Here is a 21,802-nt window from a genome sequence, read left to right as displayed (position 1 = left end):
GTGGGAGCGAGGACACAGTCCTGGTTCAGTCTATTCTTCATCCTGAAACTGTCAGAGGTGGTACCGTCAAACCGTACAGCATTGTGCATATTGTCATGAAAGACGCAAATGAAGCTAAGAAGCTTTGGTGCACAGTCAATTCTCACCAAAACCTTATAGAGTTCTGATCTGCAGATGGTGTTGATTGCTATTCCTTACATTTCTTTTACAGCTAGCGTCTGGTGAAGAGCACATCCACTGGAAATCTGCCAGCACGGAAGCTGAACTGTGCGTCGAGATTCATTTGGTCTGTTAGCTGATGGAGTCTTTTCAACGTGACCCTTAGAGAGACCTTCCCAGGAATATGGCTGGGAGATTTAATGGAGTTCCCAAGGTTAGAGAAGGTTAAATTTAGTTTCAGAGGGAATGATGAGGGGTTTCATAAAATATGGCGTCCATGTATACCTCACTTTAAGGAATTAATCTCAGCAGCTAAAATGGGGGGAGGGTAGTTAGTTAATTAACTAATTGTTTTCGGGTTGAGGAAGGGATGCTAAATGTTAGTTAAAGAGGTGTAATATAGAACTTCCGGTGGCGGCCATGGAGGAGTAGGTCGCACATTCAATAGCTCCTGCCTGTAATGGACTTTTGGACCTTTTTTCCCTGACTTTTCGCGGACTTTATGGGATGAATCGGTGAAGCGGATAATAGTAAGGAGGATTCCCTCTCCGGTGTATGGCTAATTGGACTAAAAGTGTCCCGTGTGATACGCCTCAGTCCTGATAGAGAAAAGCAAGTGGAGCTGGTATCGCGGCACAGCATGGCGGAGGGTCAGGGCCAGGGAGCGGTGGCTCAGCGGTCGAAGGAGCAGCAGATGAAGTTTTTTAAGGATTGCTTCGCCGAGCTAAAAAAGGAAACACTGGACCCGATCAAGGCTTCGATTGATCAAATGGTCTTGAATCAGGCAGCCCAGGGGAAAGCGATACAGGAGATCGAGCTAAAGTTATCTAGCCAGGAGGACTATTTAACCATGCTGGAGCACAAGGTGGAGGTGCTAGATGACCGCCACAAGAAGATGCAGGAGAAGCTGGAGGACCTGGAGAAGAGGTCCAGGAGGCAGAACCTAAGAATTGTTGGCCTCCCTGAAGGCATTGAAGGACTGGATGCGGGAGCATATGTGTCGGGCATGCTGGAGACGTTGATGGGGGCTGAGGCGTTCTCTCGGCCCCTGGAAGTGGACGGAGTGCACAGAGCCCTTGCGAGGAAGCCCAAGGCGAATGACCCGCCGAGGGCCATGGTGGTGCGTTTTCACCATTTTTCGGACAAGGAACATGTCTTGCGGTGGGCCAAGAAAGAACAGAGCAGCAAGTGGGAGAACAGCGAGGTGCGCATCTATCAGGACCTGGGAGCGGAGCTGGCCAAGAGACGTGTTGGGTTCAATCGGGTAAAGGCGACCCTCTTCAAGGAGGGGGTGAAATTCGGGGTGCTATACCCAGCGCGGTTGTGGGTCACGCACGAGAATCGGCACTTTTACTTTAAGACGTGGGACGATTTATGGACATTTATTAAAGAAAAGAAGCTGGAGACGACCACTTAAATGACACTTAAGCTTCGGAGAAGTTATGTTGTGGTGGTTCGCAATACTGTACCGTTTTAAACAAGATTGTATGTAGTTCTGAGTGAAATAATGGGCTGTGGTGATGGTTGGAGGGTGCTTAGTTTTGCAGGGATTTGATGCGGGGAGGGGGTCCTGAAGTTAGTGCTATTCTTCGGGAGACTGGGTTTTGTTTTAAGTGATTGTCTCTTCACTGGTTTATGTTAATTTATTTCTTCTTGCTGCTGTTTACTTACTGGGGAATGTGATGTTGTTAAAAGGTTTATTCATGTGGGGAGAGGGGTTCAAACAATAGGGAGGCAGTCTGATCGGCGCCAAGGACGGGGGTTATCGGTGTCAGCATGGGTCAGCTGACTCTCGGAAGCGCAGTGGGGGGTGAGCAAGTGCTAAGCTGGTGCTTGACCTGGGGGATTAGGTGTCGGGTGTTCGGGTGGAGAGGGTGAGGCTGCTTTGCTGACAGGGGAGGAACTATTATCGGGGAACAAATGGGAGTTTGGGACGGCTGCTGCTCATGGGGGTGCTCGGGGAAGCGGGGGGCGCAGGCCCGGGGCTGGCCAAAAAAGGGTGATGGCTAGTCGGCAGGGGGTGGGGGATTGTGGTGGTAGCCCCCCATCCAGGCTGATTACATGGAACATGAGATGTTTGAATCGGCCAGTCGAAAGGGCCCGTGTGTTTGCACATTTAAAGGAGCTGAAGGCAGATGAGGCAATGTTACAGGAGACACATCTAAAGATCATAGACCAGACGAGATTGAGAAAGGGATGGGTTAGCCACGTGTTTCACTCAGGGCTGGACTCAAAGACCAGGGGGTAGCAATTTTGATCAGTAAGCGAGTGGCATTTGAGGCTGGCAGAATTGTGGCAGATAAGGGGGGTAGGTACATAATGGTGAGTGGGAAGCTGGAGAGTGGGGGTGACTTTAACACAGTCATTGATCCTGAATTGGACCGGTCAAAATCTAGGACAGGGAGGAGGCCGGCTACGGCAAAGGAATTGAAGGGGTTTATGGAACAGATGGGGGGGAGTAGATGGAGGTTCGCACGGCCGAGGGCGAAGGAGTTTTCTTTTTTCTCTCGCGTCCATAAAGTTTACTCTCATATTGATTTTTTTGTTCTGAGTAGGGCGTTAATTCCAAAGGTGGCGGGGATGGAATACTCGCCAATTGCAGTCTCGGATCATGCCCGCATTGGGTGGATTTGAGGGTTAGTGAGGAGAGAGGGCAGCGCCCGTTGTGGAGACTGGATGTGGGGTGGCTAGCGGATGAAGTGGTCTGCGGGCGGTTCAATAAGTCCATCCAGAACTACCTGGAAACAAATGACATGGGAGAGGTATCTGCAGCGACGGTCTGGGAAGCTTTGAAGGCAGTCGTTAGATGGGAACTAATTTCCATTCGGTCCCATAGAGAAAAGGGGGAACGGGCGGAGAGGGAGAGACTACTGCAGGCGATACTCCGAGTGGATAGGAGATACGCGGAAGCCCCGGATGCGGGGCTCCTGAGGGAGCGGAGGAAACTATAGGCGGAGTTTGAGTTGTTGACCACAGCGAAAGCGGTGGAACAGATGAGGAAGGTAAAGGGGGCGGATTATGAGTACGGGGAAAAGGCGAGCAGGATGCTGGCGCACCAGTTTAGGAAGAGAGAGGCGGCCAGGGAGATTGGGAGAGTAAAGATTAGGGAGGGGAACATGGTCTTGGACGCAGGAGGGGTGAACGAAGCTTTCAAAGAATTTTACAGGAAATTATATGAGTCGGAACCCCCGGCTGGAGCGGAAGATATGAGGCAATTTCTAGATCAGTTGAGGTTTCCAAGGGTGGAGGAGGACCTGGTGGAGGAGCTGGGGGCCCCCGACTGAGACAGAGGAAATTGTCAAGGGGCTGGAGGGCATGCAGTCGGGCAAAGCTCCGGGACCGGACGGCTACCCGGTGGAATTTTATAAGAAGTTCTCAGAGTTATTGAGCCCACTGCTGGTGGACTTTTTTTTTAATAAACAATTTTATTGAGGTAGTTTTTGGCTTTATAACAGTTACAGACATCATCAGAGAGAAAGCAAAAAAGGCAAAAATGTGCAAACATCCACGTACTTTCAATACCTCCATCGTAACATATTGCACAAGCCCGCTCCCCTCCCACCGGTACTACCCGCCATATTTTCCCTCCTACTCTACTCTTACCCCCCCCCTCCCCCTCACCCCCCTGCTGACGCTCACTCTCCCGCAAAGAAGTCAATAAATGGTTGCCACCTCCGGGTGAACCCCTGCACAGATCCCCTCAAGGCGAACTTAATTTTTTCCATCCCCAGGAGACTCGACATGTCCGCAAGCCGCCACTCAGTCTTCGGGGGCTTTGAGTCCCTCCACGCCAATAATATTCGTCGCCGGGCTATCAGGGAAGCAAAGGCCAAAACATCGGCCTCTTTCTCCCCCTGGACGCCCGGGTCTTCCGAAACCCCAAAAATTGTCACCGCTGGACTCATCACCACCTTTGTTTTTAGCACCTGGGACATGACCCCCGCAAATCCCTCCCAGTACCCCCTCAGCTCAGGGCATGCCCAAAACATGTGAACATGGTTCGCTGGTCCTCCCGCGCACCTAGCGCATTTGTCCTCTATCCCGAAAAATTTGCTCATCCGAGCCACCGTCATATGGGCCCGGTGAACGACCTTAAATTGGATCAGCCCGAGCCTAGCACATGTCGCGGTCGAATTTACCCTACTCAGGGCCTCTGCCCACAGCCCATCCTCCATTTCCCCGCCTAGCTCCTCCTCCCATTTAAGTTTCAGTTCCTCTGTCTGGGACCCTTCCTCCCTCATAAGCACCTTATATATACCCGAGACTCTGCCCTCCCCTTCTTCCCTCCTAGAGACTATTCTGTCAAGGATCCCCATTGGCGGGAGGCGTGGGAAAGATGGGACCTGTCTACGAACAAAGTCCCGCAACTGTAGGTATCTAAAATCATTTCCCCTTACCAACCCAAATTTCTCCTCCAAGCTCCTCAAACTCGCGAAGCTCCCTTCCAGGAACATATCACCCACCCTTCCCGCCCCTGCTCGCCGCCATACTCGAAACCCCCCACCCATACTCCCGGGGGCAAACCGATGGTTGTCGCAGATTGGCGCCCAGACAGACGCCCCCATCTCCCCCACATGCCTCCTCCACTGGCCCCATATCTGCAGGGTCTGGTGGTGTACTTGGCCGGCGGCAGCGGTAGAGGAGCCGTGACCAGGGCTTCCAAACTGGAGCCCCTGCACGAAGCCGCCTCCACCCGCTCCCAAATAGACCCCGTACCCACCATCCACTTCCTTATCATAGCGATGTTGGCCGCCCAGTAATAATTGACCAGACTCGGCAAAGCCAGCCCTCCCTCGCTGCGGTTCCTCTCCAACATCGCCTTCTTCACCCGCGGAGACTTTCCCGCCCAGACAAAGCTCATGATCAGCCCGTTAACTCTTTTGAAGAAGGACTGTGGGATAAAGATCGGGAGGCACTGAAAAATAAACAAAAATCGAGGGAGGATTGTCATCTTTACAGTCTGCACCCTCCCTGCCAGCGACAGCGGGAGTGCATCCCATCTCCGAAACTCTCCCTTCATTTGCTCCACCACCCTGGCCAAATTTAACTTATGCAGCCTGCCCCAGTCTCGTGCCACCTGGATTCCCAAATACCGGAAATTTTCCTCAACCAGCCTAAATGGTAGCCCTCTCAATCTGTTCTCCTGGCCCCTTGCCTGGACCACAAACATTTCACTCTTGACCGTATTTAATTTGTATCCTGAGAACTGGCTGAACTTCCTCAGCATTCCCAGTATAGTTCCCATCCCGGCCACTGGGTCCGACACGGACAGGTCGTCTGCATAAAGAGAAATCCTGTGTTCAACCCCGCCCCTCACCATCCCCTTCCAACCCTCTGCGGCTCTCAGCGCAATCGCCAGCGGCTCTATGGCCAGCGCAAACTGCAGCGGGGAGAGCGGGCAGCCCTGTCTGGTCCCTCGGTACAACCTAAAGTACTCCGACACTTCTCTGTTAGTCCTGACGCTGGCCCTCGGGGCCTGATATAATAATTTGATCCAATCCACCAATCCCTCCCCGAACCCAAACCGTCCGAGCACCTCCCATAGATAGTCCACCCGGTCAAAGGCCTTCTCGGCGTCCATTGCCACCACTACCTCCACCTCTGCTGGTGGACTTTTAACGAGGCAAGAGAGAAGGCAATCCTCCCCCCAACAATGTCGCAGGCCTTGATCTCACTTATTTTTAAACGGGACAAGGATCCTGAGCAGTGTGGGTCATATAGGCCGATTTTGCTTTTGAATGCAGATGCCAAGCTATTGGCTAAGATTCTGCCACAAGGATAGTAGATTGCGTCCCGGGGGTGATAGGGGAAGACCAGACTGGATTCGTTAAGGGTAGGCAACTCAACGCTAATATTCGGAGGCTCTTAAATGTCATTATGATGCCTCAGAAGGAGTGGAGGCAGAGGTGGTGGCGGAGAAAGCTTTTGATCGGGTGGAGTGGGAATTCCTGTGGGAGACGCTAGGAAGGTTTGGGTTTGGTAAGGGCTTTATTGGCAGGGTGCGATTGCTCTACCAGGCACCTGTAGCGAGCGTGTGTACGAACCGGCTGAGGTCGGGGTACTTTAAACTATAATGAGGGACAAAGCAAGGGTGCCCCCTCTCCCCGTTACTATTTGCTCTAGCTATAGAGCCGCTGGCCATGGCGTTAAGAGCTTTGAGGAACTGGCAGGGGCTGGTTCGAGAGAGGGGGTGGGGGTGGAGCACCGGGTCTCGCTCTACGCGGACGATCTGCTTCTGTACATTTCGGACCCAGTGGAGGAATGGGGGAGGTTATGCGGATCCTGGGGGAATTTGGCAGTTTTTCGGGGTACAAATTAAACATGGGGAAGAGCGAGATGTTCGTGATCCAGGCAAGAGGGCAGGAGAAGAGACTGAGAGAGTTGCCGCTTCGGATGGCAGAGAAGAGCTTTTGGTACCTGGGAATACAGGGGGCTTGGAAATGGGAAGCACGGCATAAGCTTAATCTAACCCGGCTGGTAGAGCAAATGGAAAGGGACTTCAAGAGATGGGTCATGCTCCCGCTATCACTGGTGGGGACGGTACAGACCGTGAAAATGACGGTCCTCCCCAATTTCAATTTGTCTTTAAGTGCCTCACCATCTTCATCCCTTTAAGGCCTTTTTCAAGCGGATGAACAAGATTATTTCAGGCTTTGTATGGGTGAATAAGACCCCGCGAGTGAAGAAAATGTTGTGGAGCGTAGTCGGGGGGAGGGTGGGTCGGCGCTGCCGAACTTCTGCAACTACTACTGGGCGGCTAATATAGCCATGGTTAGGAAGTGGGTAATGGGGGAGGGGTCAGCATGGGAGCGGTTAGAGGCGGCGTCATGTAAAGACACCAGTTTGAGAGCACTGGTAATGGCACCTCTGCCATCCTCGTCGGCCCGATACTCCACTAGCCCGGTGGTAGTGGCGTCACCAAAGATCTGGGGGCAGTGGAGGAGATACAAGAGGGTGCAGGGTGCGTCGGTCTGGACCCCAATTTGTAATAACCACAGGTTTGTACCGGGCAGGATAGATGGCGGGTTGCAGAGCTGGCAGAGAGCAGGAATTAGAAGGATAGGAGGTCTGTTTATAGACGGGAGTTTTCCCAGCTTGAAGGCTCTGGAGACAAGTTCAAGCAGCCGCCGGGGATCGGTTTCAGATATTTGCAAGTGCGAGACTTCCTGAGGAAACAGGTGTTGGCTTTCCCGCTGCAGCCGCCACGGGGGATACAGGATAGAGTAGTTTCTGGTACCTGAGTGGAGGAGGGGAAGGTGTTGGATATCTACCAGGAACTGCTGAGGGGGTGGAAACCCCGGTAGAGGAGCTTAAGGGCAAGTGGGAGGATGAGCTAGGAGGAGAGAGAGGCGAGTCTGTGGGTGGATGCCCTAAGCAGGGTCAATTCCTCCTCATCATGTGCCAGGCTTAGCCTGATACTATTTAAGGTAGTCCACTGGACGCACATGACAGTGGCGAGGATGAGCATGTTTTTCGGGGTAGAAGATAGATGTGCGAGGTGCGCGGGAAGCCCAGCAAACCATGTCCACATGTTTTGGGCATGCCCGAAGCTTAGAGTGTTTTGGCAGGGTTTTGCTAAGACAATGTCCAAGGTGCTAGGTGGTGCCGAGACCGGAGGTAGCCGTGACACCCAGCATGTCACTAACCCAGGTCTCTACACTCGGGGCGTCGAGTCCCTTCACATTAACAAGATCCATCTCTGGGCTACCAGGGAGGCAAAGGCCAAGACGTCGGCCTCTTTCGCCCCCTGAACTCCCGGCTCTTCCGATACTCCAAAGATCGTTACCTCCGGACTCGGCACAACCCGTGTTTTTAGCACCGTGGACATTGCCTTAACAAAACCCTGCCAAAATCCTCTAAGCTTTGGGTATGCCCAAAACATGTGGATATGATTTGCTGGGCACCTCGTACACCTATCCTCCACCCCAAAAAACTTGCTCATCCTCGCCGCCGTCATGTGCGCCCGGTGGACTATCTTAAATTGTATCAGGCTAAGCCTGGCACATGGTGAGGATGTATATACCCTGTTTAGGGCATCCACCCACAGACCCGCCTCTATCACTCCTCCTAGCTCGTCCTCCCACTTGCCCTTAAGCTCCTCCACCGGAGTTTCCTCCGCCTCCGAGAGTTCCTGGTAAATATCCGATACCTTCCCCTCTCCCACCCAGGTACTGGACACTACACTATCCTGTATCCCCCGTGGCGGCAGCAGCGGAAAGGCCAGAACCTGCTTTCTCAGGAAGTCTCGCACCTGCAAATACCTAAACCGGTTCCCTGCTGGCAATTCAAATATATCCTCCAAGGCTTTCAAGCTGGGAAAGCTCCCATCTATAAATAGATCCCCCATCTTTCCAATTCCTGCCCTTTGCCATCTTCAGAACCCACCAGCCAGCCTACCCGGTACAAACTGATGATTGTTATAAATCGGGGTCCAAATCGATGCTCCCTCCACTCTCTTAACTCCTCCATTGCCCCCAGATTCTCAGAGCCGCCACCACCGGACTTGTGGAGTATCGGGCCGGCGAGAACGGAAGAGGTGCCGTTATCAGTGCTCCCAAACTTGTGTCTTTGCATGACGCCGCCTCCATCCGCTCCCACACCGACCCCTCCCCCACTACCCACTTCCTAATCATGGCTATATTAGCCGCCCAGTAGTAATTGCAGAAGTTCGGCAGCGCCAACCCACCCTCCCCCTGACTGCACTCCAGCAACACTTTCTTCACTCGTGGAGTTTTACCCACCCACACAAAGACCAAAATAATCTTATTCACCCGCTTGAAAAAGGCCTTAGGGATGAAGATGGGGAGGCACTGAAAGACAAACAGAAATCTGGGGAGGACCGTCATTTTCAGGGTCTGTACTGTCCCCGCCAGTGATAGCGGGAGCATGTCCCATCTCCATTCCTCTTCCATTTGTTGTACCAACCGTGATAGGTTTAACTTGTGTAATACCTCCCATTTCTGGGCCACCAGGATTCCCAGATATTGAAAGCTCTTCTCCACCATTCTAAGCGGCAGCTCTACCAGTCTCTTCTGTCCTCTTGCCTGGATCGCAAACATCCGTTATTCCCCATGTTCAATTTATACTCTGAAAAATTGCCAAATTTCCCCAAGATTCGCATTACTTTCCCCATCCCCTCAAATGGGTCTGAAATATACAAGAGCAGGTCATCTGCGTAGAGCGAGACCCGGTGCTCCACCCCACCTGAACCAGCCCTTTCCAGTTCCTAGAGGCTCTTAACGCCATGGCCAATGGCTCTATGGCCAGAGCAAACAGTAGCGGGGAGAGGGGGCACCCTTGCCTTGTCCCTCGGTGTAGTTCCGACCTCAGTCGATTCATACGCACACTTGCTACTGGTGCCTGATAGAGCAACCGCACCCAAGGCCTCCCACAAGTAATTCCACTCCACCCGATCAAACGCCTTCTCCGTGTCCATTGCTACCACTACCTCCACCGCCTCTCCTTCTGAGGGCATCATAATAACATTCAAAAGCCTTTGAACATTGGCCGCGAGTTTCCTGCCCTTTACAAATCCCGTCTGGTCTTCCCCTATCACCCCCGGGACACAGTCCTCTATCCTTGTGGCCAGTATCTTAGCCAGCAGTTTGGCATATTCATTAGTAGAGAAATTGGCCTGTATGACCTGCATTGCTCTGGATTCTTCTCCCATTTCAGGATCAATGAAATTGAGGCCTGTGACATTTTTGGGGGGAGGACTCCCTTCTCTCTTGCTTCGTTAAATGTCCTCACCAACAGTGGGCTCAATATCTCTGAAAACTTCTTATAGAATTCCACCGGATGGCCGTCAGGCCCCGGGGCCTTGTTCAACTGCATGCCCTCCAGCCCCTCCATTATTTCCTCAATCTCAATTGGGGCTCCCAGCCCTTCCACCAGATCCTCATCTACCCTCGGAAACCTCAATTGATCTAAAAACTGCCTCATCCCCTCCACCCCAGCCGGGAGCTTCTGACTCATATAATTTACTATAAAAATCCTTAAACACCTCATTCACCTCCACTGGGTCCAGGACAGTATTCCCTACTCTACTCTTTACTTTCCCTATCTCCCTGGCCACCTCCGTTTTCCTTAGCTGGTGCGCTAACATTCTGCTTGCCTTTTCCCCGTACTCATAGATCGCCCCCTTGACTTCCTCAACTGTTCCACCGCTTGAAAATTGAAAATGAAATTGAAAATCGCTTATTGTCACGAGTAGGCTTCAATGAAGTTACCGTGAAAAGCCCCTAGTCGCCACATTCCGGCGCCTGTCCGGGGAGGCTGGTACGGGAATCGAACCGTGCTGCTGGCCTGCTTTAAAAGCCAGCGATTTAGCCCAATGTGCTAAACCAGCCCCTGACCCTAAACCAGCTTTCCCTGTGGTCAACAGCCCAAACTCCGCCTGTAACTTCCGCCGCTCCCTCAGTAGCCCCACGTCTGGGGCCTCCGAGTATCTCCTGTCCACCTGGAGTATCTTCTCAACTAACCTGTCCCTCGCAGCCCGTTCCACCTTTTCTCTGTGGGTCCGTATCGAGATTAATTCCCCTCTGACCACTGCCTTCAGAGCTTCCCAGACCGTCGCTGCAGAGACCTCCCCCGTATCATTTGTTTCCAGATAGTTCTGGATGGACTTGCTAACCTGCCCACAAATTGTTTCATCCGCTAACAACCCCACATCCAGTCTCCACAGCGGGCATTGCCCTCTCTCCACACTAACCCATAGATCCACTCAATGTGGGGCATGATCCGACACTGCAATTGCCGAGTACTCAGTATCCACCACCCCCGGTATTAGAGCCCGGCTCAGAACAAAAAAGTCGATGCAAGAGTATACCTTGTGGACATGTGAGAAAAAAGAAAACTCCTTCGCCCTTCAAACCTCCATGGGTCTCCCCCCCCCCCCCCCCCCCCCCCCCCCCCCCCCAATCTGTTCCATAAGCCCCATGAATTCCTTGCCGGCCTCCTCCCTGTCCTGGATTTTGACTGGTCCAATTCCGGATCAATTACTGTGTTAAAATCTCCTCCCATAATCAGGTTATGTGACTCTAAGTCTGGTATCTTACCTAACACCCGCCTCATCAATTCCACATCGTCCCAATTCGGAGCATATATGTTCACGAGTACAACCCGCTCCTCCTCCAGCTTCCCACTCACCATTATGTACCTGCCCCCCAGGTCTGACACGATTCTCCCTGCCTCGAATGCCACTTATTTGTTGATCAAGATCGCTACCGCCCTGGTCTTTGAGTCCAGCCCTGAATACTTGGCCAACCCACCCCTTTCTCAGTCTCGTCTGGTCTGTAACCTTTAGGTGTTTCTCTTGTAGCATTGCCATGTCCGCCTTCAGCCCCCTCAAATGCGCAAATACGCGAGTCCTCTTGACCGCCCATTCAACCCTCTAACGTTCCATGTAATCAGCCTGGTCAGGGGGGGCTTACCGCCTGTCGACTAGCCATTATCCTTTTTAGGCCAGCCTCCAGCTCGCACCCTCTGCCTCCTCAACACCCCCCCCCCCCCCCCCCCCCCCGGACATTCGCCGTTCCCAACCTCCCATTTGTCCCCTAGTAACAGTTTCTCCCCTGCAAGCAAAGCAGCTCCCCCCCCCCTCCCAGCAACAGCACTAGAATCCCAACCCCCCAAGTCAAGCTCCAGCTTAACACCTGCTCACCCCCATTGTGCTTCCGTGAGTCAGCTGACCTATCCTGACTTGATAGCGCCCGCCCCTGGCACCAAGCAGTCTGTCTCCCCATTTTCTCTCCCCTCTTTCCCCACTTGAACAAACATATTAAGAACATCACATTCCCCAGTAAACAAACATCAGAAAAAACAGTGAAGAAACTATGGTGATCGTAGATCTGAGTAGATGCAATACAACTGAACCAGCATTAGAGGGAGCACGGGAGAGCTATATATACACAGGGACAGGAAGTGACGACACACTTCACGGAAGGCAGAACTGGTAGCAGGACACAGACACACATGCAGGCAGCATTTGAGGTAGCCGTAAGTTAAGCTCTGAAGAGGGAACAAATTCACAATAAAGCATCTTCTCCACCATTGAGACTACGAGCTTTATTAAGACACGAGGAACAACACATGGTACCAGGATTGGATACCCACCTCAGCTGGACACGACTAGCAATGTAAGAAATGTCTGGAAAATGTTTAAACAAATATTCGATTTTTATATCATAGCTAATGATGTAGCAGCAGCCTCAGACGAAATTAAAATAGCAATGCTCATCGCAGGACATGAAGCTAGGAAAGTATTTAATAGATTTAAATACTCAAAAGATGAAGACAGCAACAGCTTACAAACAATACTAAACAAATTTGAAGAGTACTGTAAGGAATTTGAAGAGCACGGTATGCTCAGAGGCTAAACTGCACAGAGACTGAGTGATGCAAAACTCAAACAATCAAAATCAGAACAGGAAGGTTTCAGTCAAGAAAAGTACAGATCAAAAAGAAGAAATAACTTGAATTTTTCACAAAGCCAAAATGCTGAAATCCAGTCCAGATCAAAAGGAAAAGGTAACTTACAACTTTTAGAAAGAAAAAACGCTGAAATCCGCAATAAAATGGCGGCGGACCACATTTTGCAGTCTCGGGCAGGCAAAGAACTACAAACTGCGTCTGCGCATGCGCAGGAAACGGAAGCCGTGCATGCGCAGTTACAATCACCCATTCTGTGTTCTGCGCATGCGCAAGACGTGCATGCGCAGTTAAAAGAAGTTTGTGTTGCTGATCGTTATGCGCAGGCCGCGCATGCGCATTGGACACAAAACCGCACAGTAAAGGAAGGCTGAATTGCGCATGCACAATTGATTCCTACGCATGATGTCACGAGTGTCATGATGTCTGAGCATCCGGGCCACGCCTACTTAAAAGGGAAATGCCCGAAAATTTAAAACAAGATACTTAAAGCTGTAAAACCCAATTTTCTTGCCTCAGAACACAAAAAAACGCCTGAACTTAAACCAGCAGTTAAAAACAACTCGCACAACACCCTGGAAAAAGTAGTCTGCACTACCCAAAGTGAAGAGAACAAAAAGAAATCAAAAACAACAAAAGATGATTTGTTTTTCGAAGATTACTACTCAGACATGGCTGAGTTATTCGGATATGCTGATCACAGCATCAGCGACACGGTCGCAAAGCTCAACACGAATCTACTCGTGGTAGATGAATCCAACCAAGATGATTTGGTTTTCGAAGAATTCTACTCAGACATGGTTGAGTTATTCGAATATGCTGATCACAGCATCAGTGACACGGTCGCAAAGCTCAACACGATTCTACTCGTGGTAGATGAATCCAACCAAGATGATTTGGTTTTCGAAGAATACTACTCAGACATGGCTGAGTTATTCGGATATGCTGATCACAGCATCAGCGACACGGTCGCAAAGCTCAACACGAATCTACTCGTGGTAGATGAATCCAACACCATGGTGCCATGGCAGATCGTCGATACATTGGATGACAGCAATACCCAAGATGAAGACGACGCCACACAGAGAGCACAGAAAGACTCCACAGAGCGAGCGATGACAGGCTCCACAGTACGTGAGATGAAAGACTCCAAAAGGGAAGCAAGCAAACACTCCCTGGCGAACACCATGCATGAACAAGACCATGAAGGTCAACCCGCTGTATCTGAGCAACCGCAAGCAGACTATGAAAGTCTACCAAGCTCACATAATCAAGAAGAAGACAATGTACATCTACCCACTGCATGCGAAAACAGTGACAAGGTGATCACACTCGACGTACAGGATTACAGCAAGACTGACAGTTCTCAGCTTGTCTGTACAGAAGTACAGAGTAGGACCACCCAAGAGTCCAGTGAGACAACGCCAAAAGAAACCATGCAGATTTTGACTCCAGAAGAGGAGCACCAAGAGTCCAGAGAGACCACGCCAATAGAAACCATGCAGGTTTTGACTCCAGAAGAGGAGCACCCGGAGTCCAGAGAGACCACGCCAACAGAAACCATGCAGGTTTTGATTCCAGAAGAGGAGCACCAAGAGTCCAGTGAGACAACATCAACAGAAACCATGAAGATTTTGACTCCAGAAGAGGAGCGGCAAGAGTCCAGAGAGACCACGTCAATTGTAGTCATGAAGATTTTGACTCCGGAAGAGGAGCACCAAGAATCCAGAGAGACCGCGTCAAATGAAATCGCAAAGAATTTGACTCCAGAAGAGGAGCACCAAGAAAGCAAAGACGAGGAATCAAATCCACCACAAATGACTGATGTCACCAGCATCGATGCAACATCAGATCATTCTCACCATTCTCGAGACGAAACATTCAATGACTCAAATTATCCACACGGGACACTCATTGAGCATAACAAGAAAAACAAAAGCCAAAAGAAGCACAGCAGAAACGAGAACAACACCAGAAAGTACAAAAGCAACATGAAGTGCGACAAGAACAACAAAAATCGCAAGAAGCACCGCAGAAACAAGAACAACAGCACCAACAAAAACTACAAGCACAACGACAAAAACTACAAGAAGAACAACAAAACCAACAAGAAGCATAACAAAGATAGCGACAACAACAAAGACAGAAACGACAAAAACAGCAACAAGAACGGCAACGAAACAAAGACAGGCACGACAGAAACAACAGCAATGAAACAGCGACTTGTACAAAATGGTACAACTCTGCACAAGAAGGACAATGCCACAGCACACTGCAAAACAATGACAAGACTACAAACATGCCATGGGATGACAACAAATCGCACAAACTCACATCCGCTTCAGAACAAGCAAGCACACCAGCTTTCAAGGCAGATGACATAATAAATCGATACCACAAGCACAGAAAAAAGTCCATGTCAGTCAACATCAGTGGTTCGACCATGCAAACACCTCGGGATGACGTATTGGTTACTTAAAATAACAAGAACACCAACAACATTCACAACAGAGTTGCAATATCAATATCACCACGTCGACAACAACAAAAGAAAAAACTCTGAACAAATTCATCAAGTTTGGACTCATAAATGTTTTTATTGAGTGGACTCATAAATATAAATTGGCTTTGTAAAATATGCAATAGCACCATCACTTATATAGATACACATATCATAAGTAACTGTTTTGTACAATTTTCTTTAACGATGTACAGAAAATATGTAAAGAAAAAAGGGGGGATGTGGTGATCGTAGATTTGAGTAGATGCAATACAACTGATCAAGCACTAGAGGGAGCACGGGAGAGCTATATATACACAGGGACAGGAAGTGACGACACACTTCACGGAAGGCAGAACTGGTAGCAGGACACAGACACACAAGCAGGCAGCATTTGAGGTAGCCGTAAGTTAAACTCTGAAGCGAGAACGAATTCACAATAAAGCATCTTCTCCTCCTTTGAGACTACAAGCTTTATTAAGACACGAGGAACAACACAGAAACAGCCACTTTAGCAAAAAAAAACACCCAAAAACAGAGCCAGCCCCAAAGACCATCCCCCCCTCTAACCAGTTCCCTGCAACGCAAAGTTACCTTTAGCCATCCAAACAGCCCCTTATTACACATAACACTACTTATACTTATACAGCCCAGCACAACAAATCGCCACCACTGTACTCTCCAAGGCTTCAGTGTCTTTTAGTTCGCCTCCAGCCTTTTTTCTTTTATAAAAGTCCATACTTTGTCTGGTGTTTCGAAGTAGAAGTCCCGTTCCTCATGTGTGACCCACGGACGGTCTGGGTACAACATCCCGAACTTCACCCCCTTCTTAAAGAGGGCCGATTTTGCCCGATTAAACCCAGCTCGCCTCTTGGCCAAATCCACGCCCAGGTCCTGATAAATGCACAGCTCACAATTCAACCATTTGCTGCTCCGCTCCTTCTTGGCCGCAGGACGTGTTCCTTGTCCAGGAATCGGTGAAAGCGTACCACCTTCGCCCTCGGCGGCTCGTTCGCTCGGGGCTTCTTCGCGAGGGCTCTGTGCACTCTATCCACTTCCAGGGGCTGAGGGAATGCCTCAGCCCCCATCAACTTCTCCAGCATGTCCCTCACATAAGCCCTCACATCCGATCCCTCACTGGTTCAGGGAGGCCAACAATTTTAAGATTTTGCCTCCTGGACCTGTTCTCCAGGTTATCCAGCTCCTCCTACATTCTTTCCTGGCGGTCGTTCATCATCTCCACCTTGGTCTCAGCACGGTTATAGAACATAGAACAGTACAGCACAGAACAGGCCCTTATGTACTCCTTGTGCTCGGACACCTTTTTCTCCACCTCCTGGATCGCTCTTCCGTGGGTCTCTTGATTCTGCACAACTTGATCAATCAAAGCCTTAATGGGCTCCAGCGTGTCCTTCTTCAGCTTGGCGAATCAATCTTCGATAAACTTTACCAACTGCTCCGTCGACCACTGTGTCGTCTCCCCGTGGCCCTTGCTCTCTGCCATGCTTTCCCGCGTTACCGGCTCTGCCCGCATCTTATAGGACTTTGTCTTGACTTTCTGCTTGTTGAGCAATCAATGGCCTCTTCAAGCTCAAATGACAAAGCTTCTGTGTCTAACTCCATAATGGCAGAAAGCTGTGGGAGAGCGTCTCACAGAGTACAGTTCACAGTAGTGTTGAACTCAGTGGGACATCTGTTTGCTTCTGTTGATGAGGGCTTCACCATTTGTCTATTTCAGAAGGGCAACTTTAGTGATGGTAGGACCAAGTGTCCTCTTGATCCCATCAAATGTAGCCTGTAGGTTTCCATTGGCCTCACCCATCTCTATTTCTGTGATCCCCTCCAATTTTGAAAATCCCTGAATTTACTTGCTCCACTATTGGCGGCTGATGGCTCTCATCTGTGCCAATATTTCCTTAAATGGCAGTGTCAAATACCACTCTTGTGAATCACCTTGGGACACTTTAATACATTAAAGGTGCTATATAAATGCAATTAAACATTGTTGATATCCATAGTAGTAAAGTGCCTATTTGCAAGTTATTTTGAGCTCTGTATTGCTTAAAAACCTATCTTTGGTATTTACAATTGGTTCGAAAGCTTCAAACTAAACATCACCTTATACCCCACTCATCCCTGACCCATCACCTCGCACTCCCATCGCATCCATCACTGTTCTCAATCATGTTCTTATCCCTTTCACAGTTATTTCTTACCCTCCTTTGTTCAAACTGTAACTCACGGAAATGGTCTAAAGTTTCTTTAAACAGAATTGAAAGGAAATTACTGCTCAATTGTGCAGCATTACAACATGGCATTTCAAATGTTTTAGATTATTTTTAAAATGCTGACTTTAATAATCTTAATGAAGGGTATCTATTCAAATATGTTATACATCTCTAGAGTATTTTTATTTTCATTTCAGATTTCTGACACCGAAGACCCAGCACACCCATCAGATTATATTTATTAATTTCATTTTGCAAACCCTTCCTCCTCAATGTGTAGAAAGAGAAGACAGTGATGAAAATTGGAAATAATCAAATGACAACTGTGACTTACCTTTAATTTCCGTGTCAACATTGACAAGTGCTGACAGATTAGGTGAAAGATATGCACGGAAGCTTTCTGCATCAACTTTAATCACACGGTTTCCTCTGTATAATTGGTGGTGAAAATACAGACTGACCTAAATAATTGAACAAAATGTCAGTAATGGAAATAAAATGTAATAAATAGATGCTAAATTACCATATCAAACAAGACAAACTTCTGAGCTCACTGAGAGTTACACACATACCTCTGGTATTACATACTGGCCGGCAATCAGAAGGGCCCCGAGCAAATTATCATGGGCATCACTTCTCATCTCATAGATGGGAATCTGAAAGAGTGAAAGGAGCTGTAAAATATGCTACCCCTTCCACAAACATTCAATCCCTCCACCACCAACAAACAGTGGCAGCCGTGTGTACCACGGCAGTAGCTCACCAAGGTTCCTTAGGCAGCACCTTCCAAACCCACGACCACTACAATGCAAGAAGGACAAGAGCAGCAGATACGTGGGAACCCCACCACCTGGAAGTTCCCCTCCAAGTCGCTCACCAACCAACATGGAAATATATCGCCGTTCCTTCACTGTCGCTGGGTCAAAATCCTGGAAATCTCTCCTTATCAGCACAGTGGGTGTGCCTACGTCTCAGGAACTGTAACGGTTCAAGAAGGCAGCTCACCACCACCTTCTGAAGGGCAACTAGGGATTGGCAATAAATGCTGGCCTAGCCAGCAAAGCCCACATCACATAAATTAATTTTTAAAAATAAAGTTTGGGCAGCACAGTAGCAGCTCCAGGGTCCCAGGTTCGATTCCCGGCTGGGTCACTGTCTGTGCGGAGTCTGTACATCCTCCCCGTGTCTGCGTGGGTTTCCTCCGGGTGCTCCGGTTTCCTCCCACAGTCCAAAGATGTGCGGGTTAGGTGGATTGGCCATGCTAAATTGCCCGTAGTGTCCTAAAGAAAAAGTAAAGGTTAAGGGGGGGGGTTGTTGGGTTGCGGGTATAGGGTGGGTTTGAGTAGGGTGATCATGGCTCGGCACAACATCGAGGGCCGAAGGGCCTGTTCTGTGCTGTACTGTTCTATGTTCTATATGGTTTGCCAAGGCAGAAAGAAATGAATGGTCAAAGTACAATACTAGATTTATTGGTCAGCGATTAGGCAGGAAGGAAATTGGCTGGCTGTTTGGCATTCTGTTTTTCTTATGTCTGATAACCTACTATTTCCTCCCCAACTTCCCCCAAACAGTCAGAGTTTAGCTCTTGAGCCCATTTCTGGTTTCACCGGATCTCACAATACTTGCGGCCAAGGAAACCATGAAGGACATACTGACAGTGATGAGACACTCATTTTGCCCAACTCCCTCTGGGAGAATGATTGTCTCTGTTCTGAACTGTCCCACAAAAGCACAGTTGGACAATGTGAAACCAACATGCCATCCCATAATTTGCAGCTCTACACCATGACAGCACAGCATCTCTGGTCCTATGTTCTTTTTACAATACACTGCACCGCCATGAAATATATTAGGATTTTCTTTTGATAGCATAGGATCAATTAAATCCAAGTTATTTTTGTTACTATTCTTATGTTGCTTTCAGAATTCCAAGGTTTGGAGTGAGTGATAAAAGAGCTTTCAGAGCTTGTTTGAGGGAAGCATTCACTGGAATGCAGAACATTCCTGCTTCAAAATGATTGAATGTAGTTAATAAGAATAAAGGGATGGGTTCACCATTTTTGAGACTAAGTGTTGACGCCAGCGGAGGATGTGTGGCGTTTTACGTCAAAAAAAACCGTGCCGACTCCTCACCGATCCTGGGGCCTGTGAGGGGCTGGCTGCCGCGCCCAGTAAAACACCTGGCCCCCACGATATAAATGGCTGGAGAATGCGCGGACCTGACCTGCCAGATACTGCCCACCTGGCCACCCCCCACCAGCCTAAGCCCCCGCGGAAGTACCCCCGGCCAGCAGTACGGCTCAAGCCCGACTGTGGCGGCACTCGACACGCGCTGCGTTGCTGACCGCTAAGACCACAGGTCCCCAGGGCAGCACGGTGGCCTAGTGGTTAGCACAACCGCCTCACGGCGCTGAGGTCCCAGGTTCGATCCCGGCTCTGGGTCACTGTCCATGTGGAGTTTGCACATTCTCCCCGTGTCTGCGTGGGTTTCGCCCCCACAACCCAAAAATGTGCAGGTTAGGTGGATTGGCCACGCTAAATTGCCCCTTAATTGGAAAAAATAATTGGGTAATCTAAATTTATAAAAAAAAAAAAAAAAAAAGACCACAGGTCCCCCACCCGGAACTTGGGCCATCGAGGCAGATCTTCGGGCCTTCAGGTGATGCGACAACACCATTCGAATGGCGTGTGCTGCGCGCCGCGAGGACGCTATTTCAGAGGGGGGCGGAGGATACAAAACCGGCTCGGAGCGAGCGTATGGACAAACAACACCAACTCCCAGTACTTCCAGCTGCACAGGGGCACCAGGCAGGGATGCCCACTGTCCCCGCTGCTGTTTGCTCTAGCGATCGAACCATTAGTGATTGTTCTCAGAGCAGCAAAAAGCTGGAGGGGGATCCGAAGGGGAGGCAGAGAGCACAGAGTCTCACTCTATGCAGATGACCTGCTCCTCTACATCTCGTACCCACAAAGCAGCATGGACGGAATCATCGCGCTCCTGGAAGAGTTTGGTGCCTTCGCGGACTACAAACTCAATATGAGCAAAAGCGAAAGGGAAAATGCTGGAAAATCTCAGCAAGTCTGGCAGCATCTGTAGGGAGAGAAAAGAGCTAACGTTTCAAGTCCGATGAATCTTTGTCAAAGCTTTGACTCTTTGACAAAGAGTCATCAGACTCCTTACAGATGCTGCCAGACTTCCTGAGATTTTCCAGCATTTTCCCTTTCGTTTCAGATTCCAGCATCCGCAGTAATTTGCTGTTATGAGCAAAAGCGAGATCTTCCGGTGTACCCACAAGGGCAGGGACAGCACGAGTGGGACTGCCATTCAAACAAGTTCGACACAAATTCCGCTACCTGGGGATCCAAATCGCTCATGACTGAAATGGAACCTGGCCAGTCTGACAGAGGAAGTCAAAAAGGACCTGCAGAGATAGAACACACTCCCGCTCTCCCTCGCGGGGAGAGTCCAGACGATCAAAATGAACGTACAGCCCAGGTACCTCTTCCTACTTAGACCTATCCCGATCTACATCCCCAAGGCCTTTTTCAAATCACCAGACAAACTAATCATGGCTTCGTATGGGGGGGAAGAATGCTCGGATCGCCAAAAAGGTCCCACAGAAAACAAAGTCCAGGGGAGGGCTAGCCCTCCCAAACCTACAATTCTACTACTGGGCGGCGACAGCCGAACAAGTAAGGGGATGGATCAAGGGGCCAGACGCCGAGTGGGTGCGCGCGGAGGAGGCCTCCTGCAAAGGGACCTCGCTTCGGGCCCTCACCATGGTGGCACTCCCATCCCTACCCAAAATACACTCCAGTAGCCCGGTGGTGATAGCCACCCTCCAGACCTGGAACCAACTACGGCAGCAATTCAGTCAGACCAAAATGTCAGACAAAGCCCCCATCTGTAACAACCATAGGTTTATACCAGCGCTCACTGACGGCAGCTTTAAAAAGTGGAGACAGGATTGGGGGACACTGACAGTTAGGGACCGATACACCGACGGCAAGGTCACAACACTGGATGAACTGACGGAGAGATTTCAGCTAGCTAGGGGAAACAAACTAAGGTACCTGCAGCTTAAAAACGTCCTACGGAAGGAGACAAGGACATACTTACGACCACCACGACAGACACTACTAGACGAGTTACTTGAAGCAAACATCCTAGGTAAAGGAAACCGTGGCGACATGTAAGAACGACCGGTAGAGAGGGCTGACACCACACTGGTCGCAACGAGGAAGAAATGGGAGGAAGACCTGGGGCTCGAAACAGAGTGAGGACTCTGGAGTGAAGCACTGCACAAGGTCAACTCCACCTCCACGTGCGCAAGACTCAACGTAACGCAACTAAAAATGGTGCATAGAGCCCACTTAACAAGGACCCGAATGAGTAGGTTCTTCGCGGAGGTGGAGGACAGATGTGAACGATGACAAGGGGCCCCAGCCAACAACACCCACATGTTCTGGTCTTGCCCCAGACTTG

The 21,802-nt window shown here is 49.8% G+C and overlaps 1 protein-coding gene across 3 annotated transcripts in view; it reads right to left on the bottom strand.

Annotated features, from left to right (window-relative positions):
• The window catches only part of LOC119953515 (60 kDa lysophospholipase-like), a 161,869-nt gene that overhangs the window by 117,860 nt on the left and 22,207 nt on the right, over window positions 1–21,802 (bottom strand). For all 3 annotated transcript variants that reach the window (XM_038777890.1, XM_038777883.1, XM_038777897.1), the window contains exons 5-6: window positions 17,889–17,972; window positions 17,651–17,777 (exon numbers count right to left, since the gene is read on the bottom strand). In XM_038777890.1, the coding sequence (XP_038633818.1) occupies window positions 17,651–17,777; window positions 17,889–17,972 (211 nt within the window). The remainder of the gene's footprint in view (window positions 1–17,650; window positions 17,778–17,888; window positions 17,973–21,802) is intronic.

Source organism: Scyliorhinus canicula, chromosome 2 (genome assembly GCF_902713615.1).
Source record: "Scyliorhinus canicula chromosome 2, sScyCan1.1, whole genome shotgun sequence".
NCBI lineage: Eukaryota > Metazoa > Chordata > Chondrichthyes > Carcharhiniformes > Scyliorhinidae > Scyliorhinus > Scyliorhinus canicula.
This window is presented reverse-complemented; position numbering and strand designations above follow the sequence as displayed.